Source organism: Amphiprion ocellaris, chromosome 3, assembly GCF_022539595.1.
Source record: "Amphiprion ocellaris isolate individual 3 ecotype Okinawa chromosome 3, ASM2253959v1, whole genome shotgun sequence".
Classification (NCBI taxonomy): Eukaryota; Metazoa; Chordata; class Actinopteri; family Pomacentridae; genus Amphiprion; species Amphiprion ocellaris.
This window is the reverse complement of record NC_072768.1, coordinates 39,108,560-39,120,872: the sequence shown is the minus strand read 5'-3', so window position 1 is coordinate 39,120,872 and position 12,313 is coordinate 39,108,560. Positions and strand designations below refer to the sequence as shown.

Here is a 12,313-nt window from a genome sequence, read left to right as displayed (position 1 = left end):
AGTGAAAACTTTTCCAATCCAGATTGGTTTAGTGTCTTCATAAAGTTCCTCTAAGTGTATATCTATGAATGGTTCTATATTTCTACTAAAATACAGTCTTTGGTCGACATTTCACCAATTTTTGAGGATCTAATATCAGTAGAATCGGACGTGTGGAAAGTTTGACCAGACAAGGTTCCAGTTTTGCTATTATGAAAGGAAATCAGCTCAAAATGACTCAAAATTTGTTCAAAATTATTTCAAATTTGCCCAAAATGACTTATTATTGGTTAAAAAAAAAAAAAAAAGACTTAACATTTATCCAAATGACAAAATTGTCCATATTATCAATTATTACCAAATATTTGCCCTTGAAAATGAAAAAAAAGCTAAATTTCCAATCAAGAATGGCACCGTGGCCCCAGAGACACATAAATATACGTACATTTATTCATATATATATATATATATATATATATATATATATATATATATATATATATATATATATATATATATATATATATATATATATATATATATGTTTCCTACTAATGGCTGAAACATGGCAGCTTGATTGGCTCACATAATGGGATGGAAAATTAGATTTCTTTGTGCAGAGGCAGATTTTATGAAATTCTCCTGAGACTGAGAAACCATTTGTCCAAATGTGTGCATCAGACCTGAGAGTTATTGTGTTTATTTGGGGGAGCTGGATGCCATTTTTCTCTTCTGCAGGTAGCATAAAAGCTTAAATGAATATTTAAATCCCACACAGATTCCCATGACATCCACCATTCTTCGTCCTCACAGTTTTACCCTCATATTTTTTAAAGCGAGGTAGATAAAGACCTGGCAGATAAAGAACTGGAAGAGGAGATAATGGCGGCAGTGGAAGATGAAAAGATGAGCTGCTGCTGTTACCTTTTTCACACAGCCGGACGGTGAGCGAGCCTTCGTCCTGGAAATAGATGATTCTCTTCTGGACAATGCTGGCCCTGCAGACAGAAGAAGGTCGAGGAGGGTTGAGGATGGAAAATGGAGCTGAAGTTGGATAGCAGGAGACCATTAGGTGGATAATACAGCTGGGTTTTTTTCAGGATCTGATCCCTGTAATCCTCGGTGAGAAGGCAGCTTTAATAACGGACACCGAGAACACATCTTTTCTCGGGGAACGGCGTTTTATTCGCCAAACCTCATGACACAATAACCCTGCTGCAATATCAGAGCAATCATAAAGACGAGACCGAGCAGGAATTACGGTCAGCAGAAGGATTATATTATTTTTGCCCTTGAAAATGGTAGACAAATAGAACATTTCCAACCGAGGCTGTTATTGGGGCCCCAGAAAGTTCCTGTAAGTTTAGAGATATATCCATTGAAACTTGAACAAATTGGCTCAAATGTTGTTCAAAATTTAAAAAATGATGGTCTAAAATAACACAATATGACTATAATGAATAATTATTGGCCATCCAAAATAGGGAAAAACTGCAGAAATTCCAAACCAGGATGGTGTTGTGTCCCCATAAAGTTTGGTTCAAAATGACTCATTTGCCCAAATGCCTATAAATCTTTACCCAATGGCTCAAAATGTTTTTAAAATGGTAAAAAAAAACTGCCCAGAATGACAGTATTGTTGGTTATTGTTAGAAAAAATGTTAAAAACGGCAAAATTTCCAATCCAGACTGGCATTGTGTCCCCATAAAGTTCCTGTAAGTGTATATCTATGAATGGATCCATATTTCTACTAAAATACAGTCTTTGGTTGACATTTCACCAACTTTTGAAGCTCTAACATCAGTAGAATCTCATGTGTAGAAGGTTTAACCAGACAAGGTTCCATGTTACTGCTTTCTTGACATGACATTGGTCCAAAATAACCAAATGTGGCCAAAATTACTTGAAATTTGTCCAAAAACATAAAAAAATAAAATAAAAACAAGATAATGATGGTCCACAATTATGCAAAATTGTCAAAAAAATACAATAATTACTAATTACTGGTCATTAAAAATGGAAAAAATCTGCAAAATTTCCAAACCAGACAGGTATTGTGTCTCCATAAACTTTTTGTAAGTGTATATATATATGGATGGATCAATATTTCAACAAAAAATAGTCTTTGGCAAACATTTGACCAACTAATAAGGCAAAATTTGACCAAAATGGCTATAAACCTGCCTCAATGACTCAAAATTTATGTTATGATAAACCATCCAAAATGACTGAAAATGTTCACTGAAATTAGAAAAAGACAGCTCAAAAACAACTTGAAATATCCTTTGAATTATTCAAAAACTGTCCACAACGATAATAATGAATATTGATTGGGTAATATTTAAAAATGCAGAATATTCAATAATGGGTGGTATTTTGGCCCAGAAACTTCCTGTCAGTGTAGATATATACATATAAAGTGGTCTAAAATGATTTACGGAACCTTGTGTTGTAATATTAACCACACGTCAGATTCTACTGATGTTAGAGCCTCAAAGGTTGGTGAAATATCGACCAAAGACTGGATTTTAGTAGAAATATGGATCCATCCATAGATATACACTTACAGGAACTTTATGGGGACACAATGCCAGTCTGGATTGGAAATTTTGCACAGTTTTTCCATTTTCAAGCACCAATAATTCTGAATTATTGTAATTTTGCCAATTTTGCATAATTTTGGACCATCTTTATCTTATTTTAAGCAAATTTTGTCTTTTTGGACAAATTTCAAGTAATTTTGGACAGATTTGGTTATTTTGAACAATGTCACGTCAAAAAAGCAGAAAACATGGAACCTTGTCTGAGCAAACTTCAACACATCAGATTCTACTGACGTTAGAGCCTCAAAAGTTGGTGAAATGTCGACCAAAGACTGTATTTCAGTAGAAATATGAACCTTGTCTTGTCATCTCTATATAAAGACTTATTGGAATTTTATGGTGACATAATGCCAGCCTGGACTGAACATTCTGTATTTTTTTTGCCATTTTGATGGACCAATCTTTGTAAATGTGTCCTCTGCTGGATCCATTCAATCATTCTGATTCGATGGAAACTATTCTGTGTTCTCACCACATTTCATGCCTGTTGGAGTTTTATTTCTGAAGATACTGAACTTTAAAAATGGTCTCTTAGAGTGACAATAGAAAAATGCCAAATCTGAAAACATTTGAAATTCTCAACATTCAGCCAAAATATTTTGCAGAATTCAATTTTAGGTCCCAAATAATAAATAGATAAACAAAATCTGAGACGGTACAGCAGAATATTTCATGAATTCTGACACGTATTGATCCATATTCAGCTTCTTCACACCTACAGATCAATACTGTATGCATTTATCTGCTTACATTCTCATAAAATGAAATGAAAGACATGTTTTATCTATGCAAAACAGAAGCTGCAAATCTATACACTTGCTTGAACGTAACATAAGTGTTGAAGTTGTATGGAAGTGTGTTGCAGTGAAACATATAAGTGTTGCAGGCTTATTGTGAAAGCGTTGCAAGGCTACCAGGCCTCAGCGTTCCCCTGACACTTCCTTTATCCTCCCCGTCTCCTCTGAATTTCAATAAGAGTGGCAGCACACCGGAGTTCCTGAGCTCTTTCTGAGCAATGTGAGAAATGCATTTCATTTTTCCTGAAGAGGAAAATAAATGGTGCAGACAGAATAAACTAAACCCTGCGTGAAGCTCATATGGAAGAAGGAAGCAGCCTGTAACTCTGCACATTAACGCCAACATCTAGACCTCTATGAACACCTAGACCTCTATGAACACCTAGACCTCTATGAACACCTAGACCTCTATGAACACCTAGACCTCTATGAACACCTAGACCTCTATGAACATCTAGACCTCTATGAACATCTAGACCTCTATGAACATCTAGACCTCTATGAACATTTAGACCTCTATGAACATCTAGACCTCTATGAACACCTAGACCTCTACGAACATCAACACCTAGACCTCTATGAACACTTAGACCTCTATGAACATCTAGACCTCTATGAACACCTAGACCTCTATGAACACTTAGACCTCTATGAACACTTAGACCTCTATGAACATCTAGACCTCTATGAACACCTAGACCTCTATGAACACCTAGACCTCTATGAACACCTAGACCTCTATGAACACCTAGACCTCTGTGAACACCTAGACCTCTATAACACCTAGACCTCTATGAACACCAACATCTAGACCTCTATGAACATCTAGACCTCTATGAACACCAACATATAGACCTCTATGAACATCTAGACCTCTATGAACATCTAGACCTCTATGAACATTTAGACCTCTATGAACATCTAGACCTCTATGAACACCTAGACCTCTACGAACATCAACACCTAGACCTCTATGAACACTTAGACCTCTATGAACATCTAGACCTCTATGAACACCTAGACCTCTATGAACACTTAGACCTCTATGAACACTTAGACCTCTATGAACATCTAGACCTCTATGAACATCTAGACCTCTATGAACACTTAGACCTCTATGAACATCTAGACCTCTATGAACATCTAGACCTCTATGAACACCAGTTTCTGTTTCCTACCAATGATTCTTGGCATTCATGTGAACACTACTTCAACCTAAACATGGTTGCAGACCACGTACACCCCGACGGCTACAGAACTCCACCAGCACCAAGAGCCCGAGGCATTGGCCTTACCTCCAAACTCCCCAAATCTCAATCTGACCAACAACGGCAGCAGAACAAACCAAATCTACGGAGTCCTGAACCTGCAACCCAAAGGTCTGCTGCCAAAAACCTGATGCCAAACACCCCGGAGATTGCAGATGGTCTTAATATTGTGGTTCGTAACGTAGTTTAGAATAAATTGAAATCTGTAATAATAAGGCGTCTTCATCTTCTGGCATCAAGGCCTTCAGAGCGTCTCCACCTCCCGCTGTAGAGACATGAAACTGAATGAAAGTGAGGCGAACAGCAGCGACAGAGGAGGCGACATTAAGTAGGACTTATCGCTGTTATTGCTCTTATAAATCTTACAACGCTGCAATATACCCTGAAACACGGCCCGACCGCTTGGGCATGAAATTGAAAAACAAAAGTGAAATATACCAACTATTATTTAGCTGCCCTTCATGGTTTTTAAGGTAATTTTTTTCTATTAGTTTTTAATGGTGCTAATTGTCATTTTGTGTATTTATCAAGTGATTTCATTAACAAATCCAAAAATGATTCAGTAAAAATGATTCACACACATTTACTGCCTGACTTCCACATGACCCATGCATCAGTTGTGGGTTTACTCGTCTCAGTTTTTGGAAATTTGTCAATTACTGGAGCGTAATAAAGACATGTTGGGGGAATCAGGTTGTAAAGCTGCTGCTGTGTTTCCCTGTAGAGCTAAAAGAGCCAAATATTACTTCATATATCATTTCTAGTAATCTACAAGAGGAAGTCTCACACTAGAATCATCACAAAATATCTCAAAAATGTGTAGAATTTCTGCAACTAGATATGAGTTGTGACATTTAATAATCATAATAAAAATAACAATCTTTATATAAAGGCCACTATTCAAAATTAAAACTACAAAGGCAGCAAAATAAAACCATCAGCACAACATTGTGCTGAAAAAAAAAAACATTTCCCACTTATTTTCTCATTAAAACACCTATAAATCAACATGTTTACCATTAAGGTTATCAATAAAACACAAATTCAAAGGTGTTTCGCTTGAATAAAACATCAAAAATTCTTTACACCATATTTTGAACCAAAAATACACCATTATTAAAGTAGCAAACATCTATCTACTGTGTAAATTTAGTGGGGTCATGGCATGTTTATGGTTAGCTGTTGGTGTAATTCGTACAGCTGCAACTTATGGTTTTTTATCGTCAACGTATTTGTCAAATTTGTTGTTCTGGGTATAAAATGTCCGAAAATGGGAGAAAAAATATCGATTAGTGTCTGGTGTTGTCTAAAACACAAAATATAGCATTTTCTGTCAAAGAGGAGGAACAAAACCAGAAAATATTCATGTTTGAGAAGCTGCAATCAGAGAGTTCTATTCCTAATTAGATACTCAAAATGATTATCAAAATAGTTGGTGAATAATTTAGTTGTTGATGAGTGGAAAGTCTGAAATGTCCCAAAAAAAAAAAAAATCGAAAACGTGCAGAATTTCACCAATTACTCTTAGCTTTCTAACCTACACTGTGACATTTAATAATCATTAGAATGTTAACAATCTTTATTTATTGAGAACTTTTCAAAAAGTGCTTCACAAGGCATTGGATTGTCAATAAAACACCTATTCAGTGGTGTTTTACTTCAATAATGCATTGAAAGTTCTGTATACCACATTTTGAATTAAAGATACAGCATTAATACAGTAGCTAATGATTACTTTCATTGTTCTAAATTAGTAATTAAGTTGTTTGCAAAATGTCAGAAAATGTTGAAAAATTCCAATTGGTGTGTTGTTTTGACCAAAGTGTCAAAGTGCTTCACAAGGCAAAATAAAACCATCAGAAGTTTAAAAAAACCAACACATTTTCCCAAAAATTCCCCCAAAAGGATTCAAAAACATTCAATATTAGTTCAAAATTACTTGATATAGTCAAAAAACGATTCAAAAAAAGTCAAAAAATTGACTTAAAACTGTCCAAAATGACTCAAAATGACAGAAAAATCATTTAACGTTCTCCAAAACTAGTCCAAAAATGGAAAATGCTTTCCAAAAAAACTCGAAATTCTTCAAATTAGCAATAATGAAAAATGATTGGTCCTTCAAAATGGAAAAAAGTGCAGAATTGTCAATCCAGGCTGATATAGTGTCTCCATAAAGTTCCTGTAAGTGTACATATATGGATGGATCCATATTTCTACCAAAATACAGTCTTTGGTCGACATTTCACCAACTTTTGAGGCTCTGACATCAGTAGAATCTGATGTGTGGAAAGTTTGACCAGACAAGGTTCCAGTCTGGGGATTTTTTAAGTTGAGACCTAACCAAAACAACTAAAAATTGTCATCTAAAAAATGGTCTCAAACACGTCAAAATGTGTTCAAACTGACTTATGTTTATAAACACTAAAATTTGACCAAAGATTGATTTGAAACTTGTCCAGAACGACTCAGAATTTGTCTAGAAGGATTTAAAATTTGTCCAACATGACAAAAAATGTGTTTACAATGACGCAAAATTTGGCCAAAAGGCCTTGAAAGTTGTCCAAAATGACAAGAAAGAATAATTATTGGTGCTTGAACATGGAAAAAGAAGTGCAAAATTTCCAATCCGGGGTGGTATTGTGTCTCCATAAAGTTCCTGCAAGTGTTTATATATGGATGGATCCATATTTCTACTAAAATCTAGTCTTTGGTCAGCATTTCTCCAACTTTTGAGACTCTAACATCAGTAGAATCTGATATGGGAAAAGTTTGACCAGACAAGGTTCCAGTTCCAGGTCCCAAAATGTCTCATAATTGTCCAAAATTACTTGATAAAAAATTATCCTGTGATCAAGAGGAAAGGCTTCACCAAAATACATAAGACCTCTGACCAGTTACTACAGCTAATGGACATTACAGTTACTGACATGCAAGGCCTTCTTCTTTTTCTCCCTTTTTGGTTAATGTTTCTTTAATTGGTTAAATTATTAACTGCAATTAGATGATAATTTATTGATTACAAACCACCTAGTCCCATAAAAAAAAATGTAGCTGATGCAGTAAACAGTTTTGGAACAAGCTTGGGTTATTTGTGGATGAAATCTTGGACTGGAGAGTGAAAAAATATTGAAGTGTAAGACCCAAAGGTCACCCAAACTATGAGCAATTATTCTGTGAGAACATGAATCACGCCTGCAGTTGTTGAGGAATCAAAGCTCACATGACAGCTCCCAAAACCAAGAAGCAAAACTGAAAGAACACCAGCCTGAATTCATTTCTGTGTTTGGTATTCTGGGAGCTATAAAGCTAACAGGAATTAGCAGCAAACACTGAAGCAGCAGTGGTCTCCAGCAGCTGAGCCAACTTCAAATAATCTAGTCCTGTGATCAATAAGAGAGGCTCTTGTATCTGGGATGTTGCTGTCAAACAGCTTCAGAGTGTGGCGGTTGGACTGGTGTTGTCACTGCAGGCAGACGAACGGCCGCCTCTTCCTCCTCCTGAGTCCTCGCAGCGACGGCGGCAGAATACTGATGCCGGGTTCGAGCTGGAGGTCGATGTGAGGTGAAAATGTGATGAAGAGGCGGCTGGAGGGCAGCGGCGGAGCCAGAGGAGGGATGTAAGTGTAAACTTGATAACGAGATGAGAAGCGATCAACAGGACAGCAGTACCGGGATTGAAAAACAGCCTCTTTCCTCTCGTCTCATCTGCTTTATCTTTCTGGGTGGGAAACGTTTCTCGGCGCTAAAAGATTCTTCAGGAGTTTGTGCAGATTAAAGAACAGATTTGAGCCGGGCTCATCAGAACTACAATGAGGACCTCGGTGACCTCAGGTGGAAAACGCACAAACACAATCTGAAAATACACCAGAAATACCAGAAATAAAACTCCCACAGCCATGAAATGTGGTGAAAACGCAGTCAGAATAGTTTCCATCAGATCAGAATGAGTAAGTGGCTCAAGCAGAAGCCAAACTTTTAATGATCGGTCTTGAAAATGGAAAAACATGAAGAATTTTTAAACAAAACTCATATTGTGTCTCCATAAAGTTCCTGTGAGTGTATATCTATGAATGGATCCATATTTCTACTAAAATACAGTCTTTGGTCTACATTTCACCAACTTTTGAGGCTCTAACATCAGTAGAATCTGATGTGTGGAAAGTTTGACCAGACAAGGTTCCAGTTTTTAGACATTTAGACTAAATGTTGATGTGGACTCACTGGTAGGAAACAGAACCTGGTGTTCATAGAGGTCTAGATGTTGGTGTTCATAGAGATCTAGATGATGGTGTTCATAGAGGTCTAGATGTTGGTGTTCATAGAGGTCTAGATGATGGTGTTCATAGAGGTCTAGGTGTTCATAGAGGTCTAGATGATGGTGTTCATAGAGGTCTAGATGTTCATAGAGGTCTAGATGTTGGTGTTCATAGAGGTCTAGATGTTGGTGTTCATAGAGGTCTAGATGTTGGTGTTCATAGAGATCTAGATGATGGTGTTCATAGAGGTCTAGATGTTGGTGTTCATAGAGGTCTAGATGTTCATAGAGGTCTAGATGTTCATAGAGGTCTAGATGTTGGTGTTCATAGAGGTCTAGATGTTCATAGAGGTCTAGATGTTGGTGTTCATAGAGGTCTAGATGTTCATAGAGGTCTAGATGTTGGTGTTCATAGAGGTCTAGATGTTCATAGAGGTCTAGATGTTGGTGTTCATAGAGGTCTAGATGTTGGTGTTCATAGAGGTCTAGATGTTGGTGTTCATAGAGATCTAGATGATGGTGTTCATAGAGGTCTAGATGTTGGTGTTCATAGAGGTCTAGATGTTCATAGAGGTCTAGATGTTCATAGAGGTCTAGATGTTGGTGTTCATAGAGGTCTAGATGTTCATAGAGGTCTAGATGTTCATAGAGGTCTAGATGTTGGTGTTCATAGAGGTCTAGATGTTGGTGTTCATAGAGGTCTAGATGTTGGTGTTCATAGAGGTCTAGATGTTCATAGAGGCATAAATTTGTCAAAAAATGACTCAATATTGACCCAAAATGACAGATTGTCCACGACTCCTCAAAATAGTCCAAAAGTATTTTAAATTGCATATCTAAAATGACTCAAAATCATCTAAACTGACAATAATGAATAATGATGGACCTTGAAAATGGAAAAAAGTTGAACACTTCCAAACCAGGCTGGTATTGTGTAAGTTCCTGTAAGTGTATATATGTGAATGGATCCATATGTCCTTCTAAAAACACAGACTTTTCACTAAAGACTATTTGAATCTGGTCTTAAATTACTTGTAACTTGTCCAAAAAGGTTTATAAAAAAAAAACAAAAAAAAAAAAACAACTCTAAAACAAGATAAAGATAATTCAAAATCACTTGAAAATTGTCCCAAAAGACCTAAAATTTGTTCAAAATAAAATAAACATGACAACAATACACACTTGTTGGCCAATTAAAAGGAAAAGGTGCAACATATTCAATCCAGGCTGGTATGTAAATATATAGTGTCCCCAGAAGGTTCCTGTAAGCGTCAGCTAATCTACATTACATCTGCTGACATGCATGACCTTCTTCTTTTTCTGCCTTATCGGTTAAAGTTTTCTTAACCGGTTAAACCACGAGCAGCAGTCACTTAAATATTGATTAACCCTCGTGTCGTCCTGCGGGTCCAAATTGATCCGGTTTAAAGTTTGAAAATGTGGGAAAAAAATATATTTTCACAGTGAAACTTCTGATGTCCACATTTTCAACATTTTTGAGAAATCTTTGAAAAATTTTTGGTAGAAAAAGGAAATGTTAAAAATGTTTCAGAAGAACATTCATAAAAAAATCAACCAAAATCCAGCAAATTTGGTTGATTGTTTTTGTGAATGTTCTTAAAGAAAATATTAGAAGTTTTACTGATATATATGTAATCACTTTAGTTTTAGGATTTTTCCGAAGATTTTTAGTTATTTTTTGAAAATATTTACAAGAATTTTCTTGCCAAATTTGGGGGATTTTTTTTTTTTTTTTTTTTAAACAAAACTTTTAAGGAATTATTGGAATTTTCTTCCTGAAGGTTTTGCAAATTTTCAGAAATTTGGGGAATTGTTTTGCTGAATTTTGGGATTTTTTTTCAGACAAGGAAACACAGGAGGGTTAAGGAGGGATGTAAGCGTGAACTGAGAAGTGATCAACAGGAAGCAGAGCTGGGATGGAAAAACAGCCTCTTTCCTCTCGTCTTCCCTCCGCCGTGTCGCAGCTGGAGCCGGAGATAGAAGCCAAAACATTCGGATTTATGAAAATGTTTTCTGCTGCACCATCCTCCTCAAATCATGAAACGGTTGGATGACGCTTTGAAGACGGAGAAAGCAGGGTTTGTGCGGCCGACTCACCGTTATTAAAGCAATCTGAGGGGACTCCACAGTTTCCCCAAGAAACAGGAACATAATCAAGTTGTTTATACGACAGTCCTGAGATAGAAACTAAACTTTCTGCAGCCAACTGCTTCCACGGGCAGATGTGGGGCTCTGAACATTACATCAAAGCTCTGCAGAGTTTTCTTTAAAACTAAGTTTGTGTGGGTAGATTAGCATTTGAGTGACTTCTGATTGAAAAGATGGCCAACTATCTCTAAAGGAAAAAAGCAATAACTTAAAATTGTACCAGTTAATGAGGGATCAAATGACAACGTGTCTGGGAAGAAATGAAAACTTCATCTGTTCCCCTCAGCTGGATGAAGAGGATTTAAGGTTTATTTTTGGATCAGTTTGTGTCGTTGCAGACCACAGTGTGAGATTTTGTTCAGAGTTTCATCATTTGGGACCCAAAACAAAGTTCTGTTTCTCTAAATTTTGAGGATTTCATGTGTTGTTACACCTGGAATTTTTATATTTTCACCCTCAAATAAACATCTTACCTAAACAGTTATTTTTAAAGTTCAATATCTCCAGAAATAAAACTCCAACAGCCATGAAATTGGGTGAAAAAACAGACAGAATAGTTTCCAGCAGATCAGAATGATTAAACGGCTCAAGCAGGAGTCAAATTTTTAATTATCGATCCTGGAAAATGGAAAAACATGCAGAATTGTTTTAACCAGGTTGGTATAGTGTCTCCATAAAGTTCCTGTAAGTGTATATCTATGGATGGATCCATATTTCTACTAAAATCCAGTCTTTGATCGACATTTCACCAATGACGACTTGAATCTTGCCTGAAATGACTTATTGAAACTTGTTCAGAATAGCTCAGAATTTGTCGAAAATAATTTCAAATTTGTCACGAAAGACTTAAAATAGATGCAACACGACAAAGAAGATTGAAAACGACTCTAAATTTCTCAAAATGACTTAAAACTTGATCTTAATAAGATAAAGATGGTCCAAAGTAATTCAAATTTGTCCGAGATTACAAACTTTATGGAGACACAAAACCATCATGGTTTAAAAATATCACGTTTTTCCATTTTCAAGGACTGATAAGTGAAAATGTGTCCTCTGCTGGATCCACTCAATCATTCTGATCTGATGGAAACTATTCTGTGTTTTCACCACATTTCATGGCTGTTGAACTTTTATTTCTGGAGATATTGAACCTTAAAAATGGCTTTCTACCAACCTGGATTGACAATTCTGCACCTTTTTCCAATTTTAAGGACCAATCATTTCTCATTTTTGCAATTTTGG

The 12,313-nt window shown here is 36.2% G+C and overlaps 1 protein-coding gene across 1 annotated transcript in view; it reads right to left on the bottom strand.

Annotated features, from left to right (window-relative positions):
• LOC111569225 (spondin-1-like) overlaps nucleotides 1–12,313 on the bottom strand; it is a 159,412-nt gene that overhangs the window by 103,514 nt on the left and 43,585 nt on the right. Inside the window, exon 4 of the mRNA XM_055009128.1 lies at nucleotides 904–977. Coding sequence (XP_054865103.1) covers nucleotides 904–977 — 74 coding nt within the window. The remainder of the gene's footprint in view (nucleotides 1–903; nucleotides 978–12,313) is intronic.